The sequence below is a fragment of the Coptis chinensis genome, chromosome 3, assembly GCF_015680905.1.
Source record: "Coptis chinensis isolate HL-2020 chromosome 3, ASM1568090v1, whole genome shotgun sequence".
Classification (NCBI taxonomy): Eukaryota; Viridiplantae; Streptophyta; class Magnoliopsida; order Ranunculales; family Ranunculaceae; genus Coptis; species Coptis chinensis.
The window spans coordinates 67,128,993-67,154,596 of NC_141458.1; the positions used below are offsets into that span (position 1 = coordinate 67,128,993).

At 37.3% G+C, this 25,604-nt stretch overlaps 3 protein-coding genes, 1 long non-coding RNA gene and 2 pseudogenes across 7 annotated transcripts; 5 read left to right on the top strand and 1 right to left on the bottom strand.

Annotated features, from left to right (window-relative positions):
* Positions 1 to 1,671: 1,671 nt before the first annotated feature.
* LOC147510482 (F-box only protein 6-like) lies at positions 1,672 to 3,622 on the top strand (annotated as a pseudogene).
* A 1,109-nt stretch (positions 3,623 to 4,731) lies between these two features.
* LOC147510483 (uncharacterized) lies at positions 4,732 to 7,705 on the top strand. The gene is made up of 3 exons (XM_086598151.1): positions 4,732 to 4,934; positions 5,035 to 5,087; positions 6,675 to 7,705. Exon 3 carries the CDS (start codon positions 6,701 to 6,703, stop codon positions 7,703 to 7,705), a length of 1,005 nt encoding a protein of 334 aa, XP_086454277.1. The 5' UTR covers positions 4,732 to 4,934; positions 5,035 to 5,087; positions 6,675 to 6,700.
* LOC147510484 (ras-related protein RABH1e pseudogene) lies at positions 5,547 to 6,420 on the bottom strand (annotated as a pseudogene).
* Positions 7,706 to 7,774: 69 nt separating the features above from the next.
* Positions 7,775 to 10,266, top strand: LOC147510485 (uncharacterized). Its single transcript, XM_086598152.1, has 4 exons — positions 7,775 to 8,928; positions 9,013 to 9,294; positions 9,373 to 9,478; positions 9,554 to 10,266. Exons 1-4 carry the CDS (start codon positions 7,775 to 7,777, stop codon positions 10,205 to 10,207), a joined length of 2,196 nt encoding a protein of 731 aa, XP_086454278.1. The 3' UTR covers positions 10,208 to 10,266.
* Positions 10,267 to 10,709: 443 nt separating this feature from the next.
* LOC147510486 (uncharacterized) lies at positions 10,710 to 11,862 on the top strand. The gene is made up of 3 exons (XR_015216802.1): positions 10,710 to 10,820; positions 10,918 to 11,130; positions 11,791 to 11,862. It is a non-coding gene; the product is annotated as an uncharacterized LOC147510486 (long non-coding RNA).
* A 70-nt stretch (positions 11,863 to 11,932) lies between these two features.
* Positions 11,933 to 14,281, top strand: LOC147510487 (uncharacterized). 4 transcript variants are annotated; one of them, XR_015218855.1, is made up of 7 exons: positions 11,933 to 12,101; positions 12,300 to 12,701; positions 12,785 to 12,910; positions 13,367 to 13,746; positions 13,846 to 13,945; positions 14,035 to 14,107; positions 14,184 to 14,281. XR_015218855.1 is itself a non-coding variant. In XM_086602443.1 (5 exons), exons 1-4 carry the CDS (start codon positions 12,366 to 12,368, stop codon positions 13,934 to 13,936), a joined length of 933 nt encoding a protein of 310 aa, XP_086458569.1. In that variant the 5' UTR covers positions 11,933 to 12,365; the 3' UTR covers positions 13,937 to 13,945; positions 14,035 to 14,279. The 4 variants fall into 4 exon arrangements, 1 of the variants encoding a protein (XP_086458569.1); XR_015218856.1 differs by having other exon boundaries at positions 12,376 to 12,701; XR_015218854.1 differs by having other exon boundaries at positions 11,933 to 12,701.
* Positions 14,282 to 25,604: the final 11,323 nt, after the last annotated feature.

Here is a 25,604-nt window from a genome sequence, read left to right on the forward strand (position 1 = left end):
GTTACAGTATTTCTCATTATCTCATGTGACGGCCATGACATAGAGAATTTCAAATTGCTGCAGCAATCTCGAGGTACACTTTTTCAACTTTATTTAAAAATATCCTAACATATAAAGAGCTCATATCTATATCTTCTATATAACAAAGAAGGGAGGAGTGGGACTACAAATTCCACCTCATAAGGTGATATTTGGTCGTGTCATTCCCTCACCATAGCCACTAGATTGTTTTCCTGGGGTGAGTTAATAGGTTTTTTGGGGTGAGTTTAAAATTTTGTCTCACCTCACCCGCCCCACCCAAAAAACATGTGGACTATTTTTGGGCTGAACTTTTATGGGCTCTTGGGCTCTTGAAATATAAGTAGAGGGGCGGATGTCGTCGAGGCCAAAAGTCTTGGCGATATCAGATCGTACTCTGGAAATATGAGTAGAGGCGGATGTCGTCGGGCGCCGCCAAGTCGAGCGTCGCGTATCCGTAATCGACGGGAGAATGTGTATCGAGGCCCGATGCTATCTATCTTGTCTGAGGCGGATGTACATCGGGAGCGTCGAAGGAGCGCATATCCGTAATGCGTACCGGGAGGCGGATCTTGGCGTCGAGTCTTAGAAGGCAGCGTATATCTGTCTTGCACGACGCGGGCAAATACTAGTTTATCAAAAAGAAAAGCGTAAAGAATTCTTTTCATAATTTATTTAAGAGACCGGTTCCACTGTAACCGGGTACAATCTCTGTACCACACACACACATCTCGGAGCACACACACAGGTATCGAGGTACACACACATTTCAGATTCGGATCAACAGTGAGATAATATGGTTACAGAAATAATCTCTGTACCCGGTTGTAGAGATCTCGAATCCTTTATTTAATAAAGTACGGCCTACCTTAATTTTAGTTTATGTACAAAACACCCTGTCTAGGCAGTAAGCACTACAGTCTACAGCCTACAGTCTACAGTCTATATCCAGTTTTTTATGTTGTACGTTTTAAAATTGTAGTTGTTGGCTTGTTACACTTTGAGAGTTTGAGAGGCTTGTGATCCACGGGTATTTAGAGCGAACATCAAAGCTAGTTTGCAGTTCAAATTGCTGTAAATCTCATAACTGAACTGTGGGTGCAGTCAGTTGTGCATGTATCAGCATATATTTCTGCTACAAGATTGTGGACTTTGGACAGTGTAACTGTAACTCTTTCTGGTGTCATCCAAATTTTTTTACAGTTCGTATTTTTATGCGAGTTGGCAGGCACACGCCATACCTCTTTTTACCCTTTTAATTACAAATATTTTACTTTGATGGTTTACTAGATAAAATAGGACGTAAATGGTGATCATGATGATGCTGTTTTCTGTTGACAGAAATGACGATTATGATTCTTAGAGTTTAGTACTGTCTGCTTCCACTGATCCAGATGACACCAAGTCTCAGATGGTGAGCCACTAATTATATCTGTCTAAAATTTACTCTCTGCAGTTGGAATTCTAGTATTATGTTGACGTGGAGTTTATCCCTTTATTTGGAGAGAGGAAATACCTTTGTCCTTTTCGTTTGAAGTGATTGATGCAAGCTTAAATGCCATTATATTACCATTAAACTTAACTTTCTATGTTCCTTTCCAGTTTTTCCTAGAAAAGCTAGCTATGGTCATTATTTATTGGTTCATATAGCATTTAGAAACAAGTGGGATGAAATTCAGTACATTACATACAAATGATGATAGCGATACAAATGATGATAGCGAAGGGTACTGCAATTCAAATCCTTTGCATCCCTTGGGCTATACCACGAACCAACCTCTGCCTTCAAGTGAGAAAGATACAAAAGAGAAATATGTTAAAGAAGTCTCACTCAAGCACTCACATGTAGGTCAGACATAATTTTATGTGGGCGCGTATCCCAACTCTATAATATAGGCATCAATAATATCAACCCCAATAATTGCTCATCGCCATTCACCAATCACCAATCACCAATCACCACAGTGTTATATATATACTTATACCAACCCAATAAGGAGAACTTCTCTACACTTAGACATGTGGAACAGCATATCTTTTGATCTCCTAGCCAGGATCTTCTCCTTCCTCCCACCAGACTCCTTGGCATGTGCTGCATCAACATGCAAAGACTGGTACACATGTACCAAGAGTCACCCCACGAGCACCCTCTTGACAGGAACCAGGGGTAACCCACCATGGTTCCTAGCTATGACCATTCCCAAGCACCATGGTCTCTCTTGTTATGCTTACAATTCTGATCTTAGAAGATGGTATTCTCTTGAGTTCCTTCCACACCCAATTCACCCCATTGCACCGGTTGGAAACCTAATCCTTTACAGACTTGCGAACTCACCTCCCCTTCAGTTGGCGCTTTGCAATCCATTTACAAAGAAATGTGTGTCCCTCCCTTCATTAAACACTTTGCGTACCACACCAGCAGTGGGTGTAGTTGCTATGGATACGGATCGAGACGCCTCATCGTCTTCAAACTTCAGAATTTTTGTTGCCGGGGGAATGTCTGTTGCACCAAGAGGTGGTGGCGGTGCGTCATATGAGCCGACATTGGAAATGTACGACTCACGAGTCAATAAATGGCAGAATCTTGGACTAATGCCAATTGAATTTGCGGTGCGACTGACAGTATGGACTCCGAATGAAAGCGTTTACTCCATGGGAATGCTATACTGGATTACGTCGGCTCGGGCTTAAAGTATCATGGGATACAATGTGAGCTCGGGTATGTGGAAGGAAGTAAATGTACCAATGGCAGATAGACTGGAATTCGCTGCTTTAGTTCTGCGTAAAGAGCGTCTTACACTCATTGGAGGCAAGAACGGAGGAGAGGCTTGTATATGGGAGCTTGGAGTGGGAGATATGTGGTTATTGCTTGAAAGGGTGCCTATCGAATTAGGGAAGAAGTTCATGGGATGCAGGGGAAGTTGGTGCAGTACCAAGTGTGTTGGGACTGATAAAGCTGTTTACTTGTATAGGAACCTTGGTTCTAAAATGTTGGTTTGGATGGAAGTTAAAGGAAATAGCAGGTGGGAATGGTTTTGGGTTGAAGGTTGTTGTTCAATTAGAGGACAACAGTTACCTAACTTCCCTATCAAAGGAGTGCTCCTTCATCCAGGGTTAGCTCCTCTGTCAATTATTCAGGAGTGAGAAAACTGGAGAGTGCGCAATGCTATGAGGACTTCAAAGAAATAAAACAAGGTCTATAGAGATCAAACAATCAAAGCACCAACAACTCGAGGCCACAGGGCGGCTTTTGCGTACATAACCTTTTATTTGTTTCTAGGTGACTCCACTCTCCACTGATGAAATTTTGCTTTCTGGGTTGTTTAAAAAATGGATGGTCCATATCTATGTGCTATTGTTGGTTTTATGATTGTATCAAGTTGTAGAGTAATAATGATGCACAGAGATTGTTTTGGAGAGGTTATATCTCAAGTGTCATCTCGTGAAGTCCAAATATGAAAAATACTCGAACCACATAATCTTTTATGTGAGATTGATTCGTATAGTCTGGAATTTTATTTGTGTAAGGCTTCGCTTATAGTTCAGGAAGCATTGACCTGGCTGGTGTTTATGCCTTTCCAAGATTTCAATGACTTCCAAACTACTACCGTGTTTCAATTATATTTTTTTCGAGATCAGGATCTTAAGCAATAACATCATTTATTAAGAAAGGGATTAAGGCTCGATGCTAAGTTGCTAATTAACTTGCTACCACCAATGAATGATCAGCAAAAGCTCCGAAAAAAGTCCACCCCGCCTCAAAGTATACAAAAATAGTACTAACAACGGGCTAAGCCTACTATGTGGTCGACACAATATGGATTAAATCATTAAAGTAAAGAAATATTGTTGGCATGCATGTGAAAGGTGAACTTGAGAAGAACGTCAGCTGGGAAAGGTGAACATGATAAGAGTCTAAAACTGTAGTTTTAACCTCTTAATAATATTATATTTAGACAAATTATATGTATAATAAATAAGAGTTAATATTGTTTACGTGTTTTTGTGTATTTCAGGTATTGAAGTAAAAAATGTGAATAAATATGTCACTTTTGCAAGAGAAAGGAGCAAAGGTTGGTTGCTAAGAAGTTCTATGGTTAAAGCCCAAATTTCAAGGAGAAAAAACATTTTTAAAGCTCAGTCAAAGCTGAAAAGTCAAAGTCAACGCGGGCAGAAATAGAGTATAAAAGTCAACAGAACTTCCGTAGGACGTATCTTTCGACTAAGACATCCAAATTAGGCATCTTATATGTCAAAACGACCGGCTCGGAAAGTGCTTTCTAATGGTTCAGATCTTGATCCAATCAGATGAGTAAAATGGGACGAAAGGTCTATTGAAATAATTTCCAACAGAGAAATCTTTTTTGGACTTAAATAATTAGGTTTTGGGCTTGATTTAATGGCAAAAAATATACACTACAAAAAAAAGGACTTTTAGTCTCGCTTTTAATTTGAGGCTTTGTGTCACTTTTACCATAAAGTGACACAATATGGCCTAATGTGTCCCTTTAGATCGGAAGTAGAAGCGGAGGAGGTATTTTGTGTCAGTTTTACAAATGTTGTGTCACTTTTCTATAACGTGACACAAAAAAAAAAAATGTGTCACTTCTAAAATAATCGAGACTAAATATTGATGAAATTTTTCCCCCGCTAAACAAAAGTGACACAAGAATTTTCTTTTGGCAAATAGAAAAAAAATAAGTGACACAAGAATTTGGGCGGGTGCTTGGAAGCGAAAATTTTGATTCTCGTGAAAAGAACCGCCCAACTTAAAACTTCTATTGGGCTCAGACGTACAACTAACAAAAGAGCCCTCACACTCTCACTCTCTTCCCTCTATCGCTCATACTCTATCACTCTCTTATCAAAAGCTTCCCTTTTTCTATCTTTCACACTCACCAACTATCAGCAACAAGGTATCCATAAATTTTGTTCTTTTTTTAGGCTTTAAATTGTTGAAAACAAAACTTCTTCTTTTCTCATACCAAGTTTAACCGATCGATGTTTATGCTGCAGTTTGGTGGTTTTCTGGTTCTTTCTTTTATCGACAATATTTAACCCATTAAAAGGTAAGACTTTTATTAGTTTAATTTTATTGTTACCTTTTTTGTTTACACATACTGGGCTGATTTTTTTTTTCTTCTTTACTTTAATTCACACTCTCTAGAAACTTTGAAGCATTATTAATCTCTAATATAACATATAATCGATTAGTGGTATAATCAGAAAACTATGCGTCTGTAAAATCGAGTATTGTGGTTTGATGCTTTATAATGTTAGTGCGTTGATGCTTTATCTGTTTGTGCTAAATTTCTTGTCGAACTTCATTGAATTAGTGAAACTGAATTTGAGATGGTTCATTAATTTATTTTTTTTTTTATAAAACTATTATATAATTATGCAATCGTTACGTAGGCTGCTTTGTAAATACAAATAGTTCAAAAAAAATGGCAATTAGATATATAAGAGGAACCAAAGAACAAAGCAGGAAGCATCCATAATACAAGGGAAAAGAATAATCCGACCACAATGAGGTTGTCAACAATGAGAAATCTCATATCACAACCTGAAGAATAGTGAACCTCTAATCCACTATTCCTCCAAGTGCCTCAACAACTGACGAATTCCAATTTCATGCTACGATCAACTACCTTTTACATTAGCCTTCAAATGATTCCTAGTTAAGTCTTGTGCACTCACGTTGTTCCACTCAATCCTACTTGGCACGTGTCTAGCACCGGCAACCTCCTCCTTGTTGCTCATGCGGGATGAATTCTGATGAGACTTCGGGTTAACATCAACCATATCTTCCTGTTTTGTAGAAGAGGGGTCTCCATTCCGTAAAGCGGCGGCAATCTTCTTACGAAATAATGGTTTGATATTGAAACCTGCTTTAGCACTAGTTTCTATGAACATAACACCATCATCGCGAGACTTAGTATCTCCTTCCTCTATAGACACTTGCCTCTTTGTCAACAAGGTCCGTTTTGTTCCCAACAAGGACTATAATGACATCACTACCTCGCTTAAATGCGTACTTCCTCAATCCACTTGGAAGTGTTTAAAATGATTGCCGGTTTGCAACATCATAAACAATTACGGCAACGAAAGAAGAATCTCATGTAGCTTGGAATTAAACTCCTAAACCTCTCCTGCCTGCTGTATCCCAAAGCTGCAAAACGAATCGTTCGGTCTTCCAGGTACATTGTCTTTGAAAGAAAATCAATTCCAATTGTAGCCTGATAAGTGGTATCAAATTTGTCATACATGAAACGAGTGATGATGCTAGTTTTCCCTACAGATTGATCACCTAAAAACACTAGCTTATATTTTGCAAGAGGTGAAACTCCCGCCATTATTTCTTCTCTTTAATCGAATAGATCTGAATCGAAAAGCGAAGAAACAAGGTGAGATGGTTCATTCTTGTTTGAAGTGTTGTTGTTGTTTTCCTTGGAATTTTGTTTTAATCTATGTATATTGTATATAGGCAGGACATTCTTTGTCTTTAGTTGTCGACCTTGAGTATATCTTTTTGTCCCTTTTGCTATTTTCTATTTGTCCTATGTTAGATAAAGATGTTATGTGAGTGCTTATTACATGTCATGGCTAAGAAGAATTGTATGTTTGTGATTTTTCTGAAAATTTTGATGTTTTAGGATTTCAAGATCTTTGTTAATTTGGAATGGACAAGTCTTGGATGTCTAAGCTTAGAAATTCGAATGAATACATTGAAGGGGTTAAAAGTCTTCTTAGTTTTGCAAAGGATGAAGAAAGTTATATACGTTGCCCATGCAAAGACTGTGGGAATCTCCATGAGTTAACTAAGAAGGAAGTCAGAAATCATCTTTTTAGACATGGTATCGACAAAACTTATGTTCTGTGGAGATATCATGGGGAAAGGCATCTCGCTTCTGATTTTTCAAGTGTTCATACACATGAGAACACCCATCGACCCTACAATACAGAAACCCCCCTCGATGAAACCCCCCTCGATGCTACAAACATGAAGGAAATGGCAGAGGCTATAGATAAACAATATAAGGCTAATCCTAAGAAATTTCAAGAACTTCTTGAAGATGCTGAGACTCCTTTGTATGAAGGTTGTACAAAGATTACGAAGTTATCTGCTATTGTAACGTTGTTTAATTTGAAAGCGAAAGGTGGTTGGACTGACACAAGTTTTACAAATTTGTTGAAAGCCTTAAGAGAGATGCTTCCAGAAGGTAATTTGATGCCTTCTAGCATGCACGCAGTTAGAAAGACGTTGTCAATTTATGGGATGAAATATGAAAAAATTCATGCTTGTCCCAATGACTGTATACTTTACAGGGGTGATGAGAATAAGAATAGAACTACTTGCCCAACTTGTGGAGTATCAAGGTACAAGGAGAATAAAAAAGGGACCAACCAAACTAAAGGTGTTCCGGATAAAGTTTTGTGGTACTTTCCACCTATTGCAAGATTTAAAAAGATGTTTCAGTCTGCGGAAACAGCAAAGTTATTGACATGGCATGCCAATGAGCGATTGGTGGATGAAAAACTGCGTCATCCAGCAGACTCTCAAGCTTGGAAGTTGGTAGACAAGAGGTGGCCTGAGTTTGGTGCTGAATCGAGAAATCTCCGCCTTGCACTTTCAGCAGACGAAGTCAACCCATATAATAATCTTAGCAGTAAGTACAGTTTATAGCCTGTGATGTTGGTAACTTACAACCTCCCTCCTTGGCTTTGCATGAAGAGAAAGTTCATGATGTTGACAATGCTGATATCAGGTCCAAAACAGCCTGGAAAAGACATTGACGTTTACTTAGCTCCCTTAATTGATGATTTAATTACTTTATGGAATTCAGGGGTAGAGGTTTTGATGCCTACAAGCGAGGAGTCATTTTTCTTGAGAGTTGTATTGCTATGGACGATCAATGATCTTCCAACCTATGGTAATCTTTCTGGGTGTATTGTTAAAGGCTACTTTGCTTGTCCAGTTTGTGCTGAAGACACATCTTCGTATAGGTTGAAACATTGTGGAAAAAATGTCTACACATCCACTAGAAGATTTTTATCTCGGCATCATCCATATCGGAAGCAACAAAAAGCCTTTAACGGTGAGAAAGAGTTAAGGGAGGCACCTAAACGACTAAATGGTCAGCAAGTACAAAGCAAAGTTGAAGGGATCAAAGCCTCGTGGGGGAAAAAGAAGTCAACACAAGAAGTCAATAAAGGTGATAATGGTGTTACGAAATGCTGGAACAAGAAATCCATCTTTTTTTATCTTCCGTATTGGGAGTACTCGCCTCTCCCACATAACTTCAACGTCATGCACATCGAGAAGAATGTATGCGACAGTGTGATTGGTACTCTACTCAACATTCCAAATAAGACAAAGGACCACCTTAAGAGTCGTCTTGACCTGCAGGAGATGGGTTTAAGGATGGAGTTGGCCCCAAAGGTTGGTGAGAAGCGAACATACTTACCTCCGGCGTGTTACACATTATCTAAAGCTGAAAAAACTAGAGTATGCAAAACCTTGCACGAGTTGAAAGTCCCCGAAGGATACTCTTCAAATTTCAAGCCCCTTGTTTCAATGCAAGATCTGAAATTGCATGGGTTGAAGTCACATGACTGTCACATGTTGATGCAGCAACTACTTCCTGTGGCAATACGATCTGTCTTGCCAAGTCATGTGAGAAATGCAATTATTAGGTTGTGTCGATTCTTCAAAGATCTTTGTGTGAAAGTAGTAGATGTGAAAAGACTGCCTGAAATTCAGAATGATATCGTGATTACATTATGTTTGCTGGAAAAGTATTTCCCACCATTGTTTTTCGATATCATGGTTCACTTACCAGTTCATCTTGTAAGAGAGGTTGAAGTTGGTGGTCCTGTTTTCTTCCGATGGATGTACGCATTTGAGAGGTACATTGATTCCTTATCTGGTCATTGCTACTATGAATAAAACTTACGCACAATTTATCACTTAATTCTTTTGTAATTGTTTAGGTACATGAGGGTGTTAAAGAGTTATGTCCGAAACCCAACTAGACCGGAAGCTTGTATAGCTGAAAACTATATCGCTGAAGAAGCAATTGAATTTATGAGTGAATTCTTACCTGGGCTAGATGCAGTAGGAGTTCCTACCTCATTGGAAATTATTACCACTGATTTGGTAGAAAATGGGAAGCATCCGTCAGGTGGTGAACTCATTGCACCTGATAGCAAAGCCTTGGAGCAGGCACATCACTATGTCTTACAAAACACAGGAGTTGTTCAACCTTATATTGAGTAAGGATTTTTAGTTCTTTAATTAAACAAATAATATATTGATAGCTAACAATGTGATTTCGTATTGATATATGATAGGGAGCACATGAACTACCTAAAGGAACACAATCCCCGCAAGGCTAGAAAGCCGACATGGTTACAGGAAGAGCATAATCGCTCGTTTAATGATTGGCTCAAAAGAAGGGTATATGATTACCTGAATGTCTTTTATGTATTGTATGCCTCAAAGAAATTTGACTAACCTTCTTAAACAATATAGGTTTTACATGAGCGAGGCATGGCTAATAATAATGTGTCAGAAGTTTTGAGGTGGATTTCTAAGGGACCATTGCCACGTGTTTTGAAATATTGTACGTATGTAATTAAAGGTCAGCGTTTTTGCACAAGAGAACGTGATGCTTCACGAGTTAATCAAAACAGTGGAGTGAGTTTGATGGCGACAACCCCCCAAGTTTCAAGTTCAAAGGATCAAAACCCTGTATTTTCCAGCATGGGGTTTTACGGTGTAATTGATGAAATATGGCTGCTAGACTATACTAATTTCAAGATTTCAGTGTTCAAGTGTGATTGGGTTGACAGTAAGAATGGCATCAAGATAGATGATATGGGTTTCACCTTGGTTGATCTTAATAGAGTTGGCCATAAATCCGATTCCTTTATTTTAGCATCTCAAGCAAAGCCAGTTTTCTATGTAGCTGATCAACTAGATCCCGATTGGTCTATTGTTGAAGAATCTCCTCTAAAGATGTATCATGACGACGATGAAGACCTTATTGAGGGCAACATAGAAGAAAACACTTGTGTCGAAGAATTGCCAAATATCGAATCTTTTGATGGAACTGATGAGTCTCAGTCAGCTTACATGCGAGTAGATTGTGAGGAGGGGATTTGGGTTGACAACAATAAATCTTGAGTTTCATTGTTTACTAGTACTCCATTGTAACAAAAGCTTTGACTTTTGCTTGACTAATTAATTACTTAATTATGTTATCATCTTCATATATCTGATAGTTCTACATACTCATTTTTCCATACTCGATTAGTTTTTTGGTTTTCATTGGTTACATATATACTCATTGTTTTGCTTGCATACTCATTTTCATTGGTTTGCTTGATGATAGGTAAGTTTAAGTCATGCTTTTCTTTTTATTATTTGTTGGAAATATCATTCTTACTAACATTATGTACTAATGTGTCCGCCTTTGTAACAGTTTTCTATGGATCCGAAAGGGATATTCAATCACCTAAGAAAAGAAAGAGGAGACATAAAATGAAGAAATCTGCAAATGACGTTGAGCCTAACGTTAGAGGCCAAACAGTTAAACATGATTTAAATAAGGGTTGGAACGGTGTGAAAGTTGAAGTTGAGTTAGATGAACACGGTGTGCCAATAAATACAAAGGTCTTGGCGAATTTTTGCTAGTTGGGCAGGCACTCAAGTGAAAGCTAATGTTCCGCTTTCTGAATGGCCAACTTGGCCAAAAGTGGATAAGAGAATAAAAGCTGATGTATGGGAGGGCTTACTGGTAATTAATGCTTAAACTTTCCTCGATCTCTTTATAGTTTAAAATGTTTTGTGTTCTCTTACTTGTAAGTCAAAGTTTGACGACATTTTATTTGTAGGCAAGGTTCATTATAGATCCGAAATTTAGGAAGGCAGCTCTAAAACAATGTGGTAAAATATGGAGGAAGTTTAAGAATTATTTGACAAGGGAGTTTATTAGACCTTTCATAGATGAACCTGAAGAGCTAGTAAAAGCACCTGAAATGTATCCCGATATCAAGCAACCAGATTGGGAAAAGTTTGTGCGGATGAGGTTATCAGCAGAATTCCAGGTATATGTGTTCTACCGGCTTTCTTTTTTTTCCCAAGTGAGCTTATATATTATTAAATAATCAAAAGAGGAGACTGTTTGCTGCACTCCTCTTAAACATCAAAAGAAATTGTAATCTAAGGCGAGAGGGCCTATTTTCGATGAGTTTTTTGTTCCTCATTAGATTTAGGCAGGTTAGTTCATGGAGTGAATCCTTATAATATGAAACCTATCGTTTTAGAATTTAATGTGGTGAGTTATTTTTCAATCCATCGAAAATTGATTTTATGGTATACACGCTTATAAGACATTAGAACAGGACTTCTAGTGATTCAAATGTAGAGCATGCATTTTTTTTTTGCGTCTCAAATGATTTCATTGTAAGCTATAGCACATGAGACCATACTTGCTTGAACGGAACCGACCGTTGGTCGTAGGATGAGAATTAATCCACACGCTCGAAAGCCCCCATCTTCAAATTTTCAGTGAGGAAAAGAGTCAACAACTGCCCTTGAGCAGAAAAATTTATACATGATAATTGATAAAGTCACCTGAAGTAATGAAGTGCTTATGCCTAATGAATTGAGCAAATGCATCATCCGTTGTACCTGCTTTCAATAGGATTTGTTGGCCAATATAATAATATATGACTAACTAATACTTTTTCTTATGGAACCATTAGGAGTTTAGTAAGGTTCAACTAGCAAGAAGGATGAAGAACGTATACAACCATCGACTAGGAAAGTCAGGTTATCTTTGGCCTTGAAGATAAGCCGGTAGTAAATTTTATTAGTTTCTTATATCATTTTTATTAAAATATATGTATGCAGTAACTAGTTTATTATTATCTAATTATTTAGTTTTGATTGAACATAGAAAGCAGCAGGGATACCCATTGAAGAAATTGACAGATCTCAGTTTTGGCTGTTAGCTCGACAAGATAAAAACGGAGAATATGCAGATGATTCTTTGAGGGAGATATCTGGAAAGATAGTAAGTTTCGATTTAACGTTTAAGACTATAATTCTGTATACAGGCATATATATCAAGGTTCTATATCATTTTCTTTGCTTATATTGTAAGTAGTGATTAACATGATCGAGTAAGAATCACAAAATAATCACCCAACAGTAGGGGCTACCTCTCTTGGAGTAATTCTTTTTCAACCTTTTATTGTTAATTGTCTCAAAGGATGAGCTGAAAAAAAAGAAAGAAGAAGGAACTTTGATTACAGAAGGAAGCAATGATATACTTACAATGGCCTTAGGAACTCCGGAACAAAGTGGTCGCGTTAGGGGGGCTAGTATGTACTACACTCCAACTACATACTTCAATCTTCCTAGATGTGGATCAAGGAAACATACTCAGAAGTTGGAAGAAGAGAATCAAACACGGAAAGTAGCAGTAATAGAGTTGCTTAAACAAGCATCATCGAGTGGCTCACCACTGAATGAAACCATAATTGAGCTTCTTAGGCAACAAGGAATGGGCATGCCACGACCATCGGAAAATGTGGCGTCTAATAGTGCTAAGAGTGATAACGGAGAGCGCGTAATACTGACTTCTGAAGCACATAGATCATGTGGAAAACAGGTAGCAATTTTGTATTCCTTATTTGGTGTTCCCAATTTTATACGTTCGTTGATAACACTCTTTTTTCATTGACTTTAAGATAGACTGTGGTATCTTCAAAACTAAATGCAAAGAAACGGATTGTGGTAGCTCGAAACCAAAAGGCAAAGATAGTTGATAAAGGGAAAGGCATTCTCACATCTTCAACACTTAAATCTAAAGATGGAAAGGTATATGTTTGTCAATAATCCAACTTAAGTGGTAAATAACCTATGTAACTAACAAATCCCTTATAAGCTTTCATTTTCTTGTGTGTTATAGACCCAACATTGTAAGTTAGCGTTGCAGTCTATAGATAACATTGTTGCTGAAGGTAATCTTCGTCCAAGGAATGGGACAGAAGAATCTCTTCACAATGTGCCTTTAGGGGAGTCAAATGTGTGTGTCTCTATCAATTCATGTTAAAGATGCTATATGTCATAATGCTCCTCTCCCCATTCCAAATGACAATGCTGGGCTAATTTATGTTAAAGATGCTATCAATTCATTTGTAGCTTGGCCTAAGGAATTTGTTATACTCGAGGATGATGAGGTACCTTGTAGAAATAATAATATTTTTACATTCATGTAGTCTTGCAATATAATGAGCATTCTCTTACTTTATTTTATTAACTTCATCTTTATAGGAAGAGGATGATTCACTTGATTATGTCGGTAATAATAGTCAGTGTTCAAGTTTTGCAAAATCTGTGAAAAAACGGATGGGAAAGAATGTGGTTATAACTATTCCAATGATTGGAACTTTGTTTGCGGATGAGACTGATGCTATAAGAGTCTCAAGGGGTGAGTTGTTAGATGTTTGTTACAAGAGAGAATTAAATGCCAGTTGCATCATCACATACATCAGATACTTGTATGCAACCTATTGCATTGGTCGAGCAAAGTACGCGTTCAGAAATCCAGCAGGTTTTAATCGTCATACAAAGGAAGATGATAAGAGTCGATACATCCAGTCCTTGGCAAAGGAACATGGCGACAGAGCTCTTGTAATTCCTTACAACCCAGGGTAAGTGCTTTACATATTTATTTGTTATACATTATTTGAATTCGGTACAAATAATAAAATATATTAATGTAATTTGTTTTTTCACTGGATTGGTTGTAGAGGGCATTGGGTTTTGATCGTCATTGACTTAACAGAAATGCAAGTCTATTGGTTGGATTCGTTAGGAAAGAGGCCAGACTTTAAAATTTGAGTTGACCACGTAAAGTATCTCTTTCTTGATCTTATTTTTTTTTTCCTCTTTGTGTATATATTTTATTTTCCTTGATGATAATTTCTTGTGATTTTTAGAGCAATTAAAACATCAAACTTGTCTTGTGGAAAGAGAAGGTTAAACCCGAACCCAGATTGGGAGTATGTGACGGTAAGCATGCTATTTATGCATTGAAGATGCAAGGTTTGTTACTTTTACCATTTGTCTATATGACATTTGTCCACAGTGCCCACAACAAGGAGACGGAATTGTATGTGGTTATTATGTGATGAGTTTTATGCGGAACTTTTTTGCTGATGCCGGTCAATCGCTCAAACGCAAGGTGAAAAAAATGGTTATACACATAAATAAATATAATTTTTTTGCTCAGTATGTAAAACTTCTATTAAGAAGGAGAAAAACAAAAGAATGGGATGGAAGTTTAATTTGCCTAAGAAACCGCCCAAATACATGCTCATAGATTACATTAGGTTCTAAGATCCATCTATATTTAGTTTGATAATGTTTGGTTCCGGTGGTATCCAATAACATGATTTGAGTTGTGGTGCTTGCTTCAACTATGGAGACATTACAAGAGTTAAGGAGCAACACTTCCATGCCTGTGTTGGAGCTTGTAGCCTTACTCAAATGATGATTAGTACATAGAATTTGTGCCCTGACAAATTTTGTTGCAATCCATCAGATAAGGGGTCTTATCCTCAAAATGAGTCTTGTTCCTCACCATACCTACAACTAGACCTGAGTTCCAAACTTGCTAGCTTCAGTAAAGGGCTCCAATTCTTTGACAATTTGATGGTTTCATTGAATTTGACCTGTGATAGGTTGTTGAATATTGAAAATTATTGCCACATACCAAGTCCATAGATTAACAGATCGAGAAGTGACATTGCCATAGAAGATGCTTTAAAGATTCATCAATTAACTTGCATAGTCTACAAGAAGAAGCAATGCTAACACTGATTTCTGAATTCTGTCATCTGTGGCAGCGCAACCATACACTAATAAATATTAGGTTCCCTAGCTAGTTTTCTTACACTAATGACTACACTAACTTACTTTTTTTTCTCAAACAAAGTTATGGAGTTGGCTAGCATAAAGACATACAAAACCAAAGAAATAGATAAGATCCGACTCGAGTTTATCAACTTCATCCAAGGATTTCTTCCTTTATAAAGGTATACCTAGGATTTCAATTTGTATAGTTGAGAAGATTTCATAGTAAGGCTTGGTGGCTACACAGTTAATTTAATGTGCATTTCAGTTTTTATGCCTAGTGACTACCTGTTTCTTCATCAGACTATCATCAATGTGAATTGATTCATGCGTTTTTATCTGCATCATGCACTTGGGTAGGTGGAGTTTTGTAGTTGATGATTCATTTCTCACTTCATCACATATCATTTGCAATTAACTTGCATAGTTTTCAGTACGTTAATGCTTGTCGAGTGTTAGTTGTAGATGGTGATAGGAATACTAGTTTTGCAGTTTCCTATTTTAGTGAAGTTTCAACAAAGCTTCCGTACATGTTCAGTGTGAAGTTCATGCTAAGTCACATTGGCCACACACATTACCCAGGTTATTGTTCACAATGTAATATGTATAATGGCTACTAGAGTTTGAGAATGTTTTTTTGTGATAGGTTTAGTTTAGAGGTGTAATAAGACACTAGCTATGTTTGACTATATTTCTACCAGCTTGTCGAAATATAGAATATATAATTCCTATTTTTCATGGCAGGGGAGTTTCCAGTTTTCTCTTTCAAGTCAGTTGAAGTATGACTTGTGAAAATGTTTTTTTTATGTGACGTGCATGCTTTAAATCTGTTCAGCATCCTTCAAGTTTGTGCTTTGCTAGTTGTTTGGAATGTGTTTTGTTGGAGGACGGCATCCCCTATGAATTTGTACATGTCATCATATTAGTGAATTGATTGCTCCTAGTTTGCTTGCTACTATGATCTTATGATATGTGAACTGCTAGTGTTTCAATTGATCTTTCTCTAGTGACAAAATGTTTTCTCTTTAACATGAACTACTATACCCTTGATATTGTTGGTTAAACTCTCCTTCTTACTTGATTATATTATTGATACATAGTCAAATTGTTATTATTTTGTAGGTGAATGAAGAACTTAAACGGAGATGGAATGCCTTGTGCTAAGTGGATTATCTAATATTAATTAGGTTAAGTTAATTTTGGTTTGTTAGGGATTTTGGAAATTGTTTACGATGTATAGCTTGTGTTTTTCGATGCTTTTGTGAAGGTTTTGGATTATGTCGTGGCGCGCTTTTGTTACTTAATTCAAGGTTAATGGGATCTAGGTTATGGATGGATTCAAATTGACTATGTTTTGAATAGTTTGTTTGATATAGTGTGTGGACGAGTAAGTACGTTCCTTAATGTGAATGGTGGTTAATTTCCAATTAATGAAATAGTTCTTATTGAATGTTGCTACCTATATGTTTTTGCATCTTTTGTAAGGTAGGTTTAGGGATGATAATATTGTAGATCGATTTATAATCAATCTCATTTGCAAGTGTATCCGTACTACAGCAGGTTATTAGTAATGTATATATTGCATTTTTGTTTTAAAAAAAAATAATGGATGGTATCTCGCTTCTATGAAAACCGTCACAACTGATGACTACTTTGTGTCACTTTTGGCCCGAAAACAATTTCTTCATCAATGCTTTTGAAAAGTGACACAACAAAGTCATCTTCTAGTGACGCTTTTAAGGTATTTCTGGGTCACTTTTGGGATTAAAGTGACACAAGTAATCACCTTTTTGTGTCACTTTGATAATAGAAACTGACACAACAAATGCATTTCTTGAGACGCTTTTGCGAACTTTTAGTGACGTCGGCAGATAAGACGCTTTCATAATAAACAGAAAAGTGACACAAACCACTTTTTAAGACACTTTAAAAGTGACTCGTTAAGACTTTTTTTTTTGTAGTGATAGCTCCAAAGTCCATGCACGAAATTGTAAACCTAGCCATCTCCTATATAAAGAGGACTAATATTAAACTCTATTAGATAACCCTTCCATTAGTTAAACTTAGTTTTTAATTCATATATCCCTTCTTAGTTAATAAATTAGATAATAATTAGTTTTCTTCTTAAGTCAAAACCATAGTTATTGTTTTATTAGCCTAATCACCATTAATAAAGCCAAGTTATTTATATTGTTTCAATTATGTCTTATTCTTATTCTCATTCTTCTATTGATGATAGTCTAATGAATTATAGCTAAACCTCCATTAGAGGGGTTTGATGAAGTTTTGATGAAGACTTGATGTATTAGTGTAGAATAAGTTGTAGTAATATATTCCACTCTAGAAGGTAGTTAATTCACCATGAAAATGGGTTTAAATTGTCTCACATGCTATTTATTAGTTGGTAGAGATTGCCATGAATAATGAGGGATTAAAAAGACCCAACCTTCATGTGAAAACATAAAGATTAGGATTACAACAAATCTATGCTAGCTTATTACGGTTTAATCAAGGTGGAATCAAATCCCCTTAATACCTCTCTTCCCATTCACATCTTATAATCAAATTGCCATAATATAAATTAGCATATCGTAATTAGCTATTTTCACCACATTAGTTTTATTAAACCATTTCTCTCACGGATATTATAGAATTGCTAATTTAGTGAAACTGCTACATCTAAGAAATTAGGAGTGAAACGGATTTTTTACTTCACCATATCGTAAGATAATCGAGAGTATAAACTTTGATCTAAATGTAAATCCATAAGCTTTTACTTATTCTTAGCATAATTAGTTAAGAGTAGGTAAAACATTAGTTTTTAGTTTTATCAAATAGCACCGCTGCCATCTTAGTTTTGTTAGACTAGTTTCCCATTGTGTTTAAAATTCTACCAATATCCCATTTCACCCACCCACCCGATTATTTGGTTCTAACTGTATTGGTTTTTTCTTCAGAAATTTTTTTCTCGACATAGTACTCGGAGCGCGCCCTCGCCCTCATGTGCTCTAAATTTGAGTGCACCCGCCCTCTTGTTACTGGAATTTTTTTTTTGCGAACAATACCTTGAGCGCGCCCACACCCCTCTGAAGAATAGCCCGATTTTCGCAGCTTAGTCACCGACTCTCGTTTTCTTCAAATTATTTTTACTATTCAGTGTTTTCAACTTCTTAAATACACTGGGATTGCGTATACAAAATGCTATTCGTACGCGAAGCAAGGAGACCTCCAGGTACTCTTTCCTTCTCTCCTTATCTTTTCTGTTAGAGGATTTTTTTCATTCTAGCATATCAGGGTTGTTTGACTGTTGTTAGTGGTTTGTATTCATATTGGCCTGCCTTGCATGAGATTAAGGTCTGGTATGAGTAAACCATCTTCTGTTATTTATCATAAATGTTAATGCACACGCCTATCTAGAATATCACACACTACACCTACATTAATAACTGACGAAACAAAGACTCCTCTCTCTGACTTTTACAAAGTCCTAAACGATAGCCGTAAGTCATGCATCATTCTTGCAGACCCAGTGGGGGATTTTCGAATTCCCCCGAATATATTTAATTTGTTACCGGTTTTCATGGGTTAGACCACGAGAAGCCTTATCAGCATATGTGTAGGATAGAACAAGTTCTTACCACATTTCATCATCCTACCGTAGGTTCGGAACAAATTAAACTTAGGGTGTTTCCTTTCACCTTAGCCGATAAAGCAACGTCTTGGTTAACTGCCCAATCGCCTAATTCTGTGGACTCATGGGCCAAACTCGTTCAATTGTTCATGGAACAGTTTTACCCACCACTGAAGACAGATGAAATGCTTCAAATGATTTATTTCTTCCACCAGAATCCTCATGAATCCTTTTCAAAGGCCTGGAATCGTTTCACTGATCTTCTCATCGAGTGTCCACATCATAACCTTGCGAAAGACACGCTTGTTCGTGCCTTTTTCAAAGGGCTTTTACATCACTATAAAGAGGTTCTTGATATAATGACTGGGGGTAGTTTCCTTAGTAAAGGTGCCTTAGAGGCTTATAGGTTTTTAGAAGATCAATCTAAGCATCAAAATAACTAGGGGGGTAATGACATCCCCCGCTCTGCTAATTCTTCTTCCACAGTTAAGGCTGCCAATATGTTTGAGGTTAAATATGATCCCGAGCTTATAGCTTTAATCGAATCTCTCAAAAAAAAAGGTAAAAGCCATTTCTATTCAACATAAGCCTACTCTTGTCATGAACATAAACTCTCTTCCATTAATTTATGTTATAGCCTTAAGCATACTGACTCCTATTGTCCTCTCTTCTATGAACAACCACCCGCACAGCCGAATAATGTTTGCTCCATAAATAGCGAACCTAACCCACCTTGGAGACAACACCCCAACTTCGGTTGGCAGAATAACCAACAAGTTACACCTCAGAGGTTTAATAGTCAAAATGTTAGGCCAGCAAACAACTACAACCAGGTTCCACCAAGACAAGGACAAGGACAAGGGAATTATAATAATTATAACAATAATAATAGAGGTATCGTACTGGTTAATAATAAATATCCCAATCTATCCATTAATAATCAACGTGAGATAGTTCCAATCACACCACCTGTGGCTTCACAACCGAATCGTTTCAAAGCCTACATGCAAGCTAACCAACAGATTTTACAGTCCATTAATTATTCCATACAATAGTTAACCCAAGAGAAAGCCCAACCGAAAGGTGTGTTTCCAGGACAAGCTATACCAAATCCGTAAACGCCAAACACAGCCTTTAAAGTAACCGGTAATACCAGTAATGATAATTTTGATGTAGGTGAGTTAAATGGCATCACCACTCTCAGTTCTGGTAGAGTGGTTGATAACGCCATAACTATGCCCGTTGAGTGGTCATTACAATTGAAAATTTACTAGATACCGAAGTAGAAACTGAAGATCCTACTCCTGTAGAGGTACCAGTTAAACCGTAACCCAAGAGGAAAGCGACCAAAGTTAAAACTCCTATTGATCCATATGCTAAATATATAGAGAAACCACCATTTCCTTAGAGACTAGCCATGTTAAACAAGGATACAAATTTTAATGAGATTAGGAAAGTTTTTAAAAATCTAACAATAAACCTACATTTTCTTGACGCTATTAAAAAATTACCACAACATGCTAAGTTTCTAAAAGAGTTGTGCACTACTAGGCGGAAAACAAATATACAAAAAGACGCATTTTTAACTGAACAGTTTCCAACTTTATCTAAACATAATGAAATCATTAAGTACACGGACCCTGGTCGTCCTACTGTATAATGCATCTTAGGGGATACCCACACGACGACTACGCTATTAGACCTAGGAGCGAGTGTTAACTTACTCCCTTATTATCTATATAAACAAATAGGTCTACAAGATATGCAACCAACTAAAATGACGTTGTAATTAGTTGATCGATGGAGAAGTTAGCATGATCGAGAGCTTAGCTCAAGATTATTTCAATAATACAGTTCCATAAAATCAGATGCACCAATTCCTTTCCTTCGGTAGTTCCGACTTTGATGATGACTCATACTTAGAGGGATTCAATACCTTTTTTGAGTCTAATCCTATCTTATATCCCTCTGTAGCTCCATCTTCCGAGTTTGAAGGTCTCTTACCTAAACAAGTCTTCACTACTCAAAACGAGGACCCTTCGGAAGCCTTTTTACTCATTCCTCCCACCCCTGTGCTTAAACCTCTTCCTGCTAAGTTGAAATATATCCAGCTTGATCCGGATGGTAGTCATCCAGTGATCATATCTTCTCAGTTATTTGCTGATGAAGAGGCATGTTTGATTAGGGTAATTAGGGAACATCGTTCCGTGATCGGTTGGTTCCTAGATGACATTAAGGGGATTGACCCTCATGTATGCACGCATCGCATCCATTTGGAGGATAATGCGAAGTCTTCACACGAACCTCAGTGTCGCTTGAACCCTGCCATGAAAGAGGTGGTCAGGGAAGAAGTCTTACGGTTACTCGATGAGGGTATCATATATCCCATCTCCGATAGTGAATGGGTAAGTCCCATTCACGTAGTTCCTAAGAAATCGGGGGTTATCGTTGTTCGTAATGCTGCGAGTGAATATGTTTCCACGCGAGTTCCTATGAGGATCTGTATTGACTACAGATGCTTAAACGCCATGACACGAAAGGATCACTTTCCTTTACCTTTTACAGATCAGATGCTCGAACGTCTAGCTGGTCATGCTTATTATTGTTTTTTAGATGGTTATTCTGGGTATTTTCAGATCATTATCAATCCTGACGACCAAGACAAGACTACCTTCACATGTCCTTTTGGAACATATGCCTATAAACGAATGCATTTCACCTTTGTAATGCTCTTGGTACCTTCCAGCGGTGTATGCTTCATATATTTAGTGACATGGTGGAGCGCTTCATGGAAGTTTTCATGGATGATTTTTCGATCTATGGAGAATCTTTCAGTGAATGCCTGTCATACCTTTCCAAGGTGTGAGGAAAAGAATTTGGTTTTAAATTGGGAGAAATGTCATTTTATGGTAAAGAAATGAATAGTGCTTGGTCATATTATATCTAGTGACGGCATAGAAGTAGATAAGGCCAAATTAGATAAAATAACGTCTCTACCTATACCACGGACTATCCATGATATTAGAGCATTTTTAGGCCATACAGGTTTTTATAAACGTTTTATCAAGGATTTTTCCAAATTAGCTAGGCCTTTAACTAATCTGCTTTTAAAAGATGCCATATTTGATTTTAATTATGACTGCGAATAGGCTTTTGAAACTTTAAAAGTCGCTTTAACATTTGCACCAATTATACAGCCTCTTGATTGGTCTAAACCTTTCGAGCTTATGTGTGACGATTCGATTATGCTGTTGGCGCTGTGTTAGGCCAGAAACTAGATGATAAGTCCACCATTATTTATTATGCTAGTAAAATTTTAAACGATGCTCAACGAAATTACACTACTACAGAAAATGAATTTTTAGTTGTGGTTTATGTTTTAGATAAGTTCTGCCCTTAATTGGTTGGCTCAAAGACCTAGCTTGGTCTACATTGACCATGTGACTCTTAGGTACCTTCTCGCCAAGAAGAATGCTAAACAGAAATTGATCCGATGGATCTTCTCCTGCAAGAGTTTACCCTCGAAATTAAGGATAAACGAGGGGTCAAAAATGTAGTTGTCGATCACTTATCTAGACTAACTAATGACAGTGATGGTGATTCTGAGTCCATACCTTATTATTTTCCTGATAAACATTTTATTCTATTTTTTCTGCACCTTGGTATGTCGACATTGTGAATTATTTAGCTTCTGATATTATTCCTGATGTTTGGTTAAGAAATGAACGTAAAAAATTTTTGGCCAGAATTAAGCTATACTACTAGGATGAGCCCTACCTTTTTAAGTATTGTGCGGATCAGATTATTCGTCGTTGTATTCCCCAGTGGGAATATAATGAGGTTTTATCCTTCTCCCATGACAAAGAATGTGGTGGCCATTTTCGTGGTATGAAAACGGCAGCTAAAGTTCTGCAATGTGGTTTTTATTGGCCTACCCTTTTTAAAGATGCCCAAGTTCACTGCAAGATGTATGTTCGCTGCCAACAACTTAGGCGTATCACTAAACGTAATATGATGCCTTTAAATTCCATTATGGTAGTAGAAATTTTTGATGTATGGGGCATTGATTTCATGGGTCCTTTTCCTATTTCCCATGGTTTTATTTATATTCTTGTTGTCATGGACTACGTTTTCAAATGGATAGTGGCCATGGCTTGTCGTACTAATGACCATAAGACAATTCTATTTTTTTGTTAAGGAATACATTTTCTGTCGTTTTGGTATCCCTAAAGCCATCATCAGTGATGGTAGAATGCATTTTTGCAATAGAGTTGTTGCTTCGTTAGTTAAAAAGAACGGAGTTACCCATAAGGTGGTTACTCCTTATCATCCACAGACTAATAGCCAAGTAGAAGCCTCTAATAGATAAATTAAAAAAATATTAGAAATGACAGTCAATCCTGATCGGAAAGATTGGTCTAAGCATCTAATTGATGCCTTATGGGCATATCGAACAACTTTTAAAACTCATATAGGAATGTCTCCCTTTAGACTTGTGTTTGGAAAACCTTGTCACTTGCCCGTTGAATTGGAGCACCGTGCTATGTAGGCTATAATGAGCCTTAACTTCAATATTGATGAGGCAGGTGTCAAGCGCAAATTACAATTAAATGAGCTTGAAAAAATTTGTAGCGATTATTATGATCTCGCAAAGGATTATAAAGCTAACATAAAATGTGTTCATGATAAACAGATTTTGCGTAAAGAGTTTGTGGTTGGTCAAAAAGTTTTGCTTTACAACTCCTGCTTACATATTTTCTCAGGAAAATTAAAAACCCGGCCCGTTGGTCTGGTCTTTTTCTAGTTACTAAAGTCACCCCTTACGAGGCAATCACCTTGGTAAATCCCAAGGACAACAGTACCTTTCAAGTTAATGGCCAACGATTAAAATATTTTCACGAGTTAATGTCCCCAAATGTGGAGGAGGTCCTTTTACAGGACCCTGTCTATGAGGACTGACCTTTGATGTTTGGTGTACTTCCTTTCATTTCCATATATTGGTGAGTGCACCATTAAAGTAACCGGGCCCTCCTTTGGAGTGTGTGGCTGTAAGTACCGGATCCTAAGTCCACGTTTAACATAATTCATGTTTTCCACTCTTGCATGTTTTCTCAATTTTTGAGTCATGTTTTTCTATAGAGTGATTGATGTATATTTATTGTTTTATTATTTTCCTTTATATTAAACTTATTCATAAAAAAATAATAAAAAAATATTAAAACCCTATAAACAGTAATATAGCAAGTCTCGGGAATTTGACTTTAAAATACTCACATTTTTAAAACAAATTTTCTAAACTATGTTTTCAAAAATTTGTTTGGGGGTGGGGTGTTTGGTTTTTCCTTTCTTGATCGCTCAACTTTCTATTCTTGTTGTTTATGCCGTTTAGTCATATTTTGATTTGGGTTGGCACTATCTATGAATTTAGATTTCTTGTGATCATATAACTTATGTTATTTACGCGTTCCGAGGCGTTTCCCATATTTTTATATGTCAACCATGGTTAGATTTGAGTTTTCTATAGATCATTGGATTGTATTTTCTCTGTTGATCGTTTTCATAGCTCATTCACAAAAATCATACCGTTAACGAATCGGAAATTTTAGTTTTAAATTTTACGATGCATAGGACATGATGGGCATTTCAGAATTTGTTTTGGGCTTGAGCCCAAACCGGTTTACCCTACGTGATCACATGACTCGCACGTGATTTCCAAAAACTAAAGAGAGAGTGAAAAACCCTTCGCAAGTCTGCTTCTTCTCCTCTTCCAAGAACATCGACCAAAAATAAAAATAAAAATAAACAAACCCCGTGACCTAACCTCCACCCGAACTCACTCTAAATTTCGATAGAGTTTTAATTCACTCTTCCCCACCTTACATTCACCCCAAATTCAAAATCCAAAACCCAATGGCTCCTCAACCACCAAAGATTCTTCCAGAACAAGTTTTTACTCAAACACAATTTTTACCCTTTTTCTGTGCCGAAATGGTTATTAGGAAGTGGCATGGATTGTGGTATTCTCCAGAGGCTTTTTATCACACTGATTTGGTGTATGATTTTTATAAAAAGAGGGAGATTGATGGTGGTCGGGTTTTTGTTAAGGTGAATGGTAATCGGAGGGATTTAACTACAACAGTATTGTCTGAGATTACTGGCATTGACCAAAGACCCATCATAGTCACAATGTAGGAATCTCAGCTTGGTGGAATCGGTCCTTTGATGAAAGAGACTGTCTTGGAGGGAGTTTACAGTCCGAACTCACACTGTGTTCGTCAGACGTCTCTGAGAAGAAACCAACTGGCTGTGGCTCAGTGGGTTGGTAGGATTGTTATTGCCACCACAAAAACTAGTGACATCAATTTGAGTTGTCTGCACGTTCTCTGGACCCTTCAGAACAGGAGGTAAGGGTTCTGCATTCTTGAATTTTTGTTAAATGAGATTAAGGCAGTTGGTAAATCGACCGCAGCCTTCCCTACTTTGATTACAAAGGTTATGTTGTATTGGGGAGGTGTTCCGAAGACTGGTAAGATTAATTTGAAGTTGCATGAAAATGCATGTATCTATCGGGAATGTATTAAGAAGGATTGGAATTTGCCAGAAGTTAGGCGTTTTGAGACAACACCGGATGAGGATGATGAGGACGACACGACGTGTTTTGATGCGGATGCTTTGGAAAGGGCTACTATGAATGTAGCCCGCATCTCGTTACTTCATCGTGGCCTGCAAACTTTCCATACTCAGTATGAGACGATTCGTACAGGCCAACGTTCTCTGAATAACCTATGTGAGGCTATTCAGACTAGGCAGGGTACCATTCTCAGTAACCAAGCTAAGCTGCAATAGAATATTCAGTTGCTTAGTGATAGTCACCAGAACATCCAGGATAACATGGAGACTCTCGTCCAGAGCAATACGGAGCATTGGGAAGCTATGGATGCTTTTATGGAGCAACAACGCACGTTTCAAGTAGAAGTTCTACGACGCCTGCCACCTCATGAGAGTTCTTCTTCCGCTGACTCT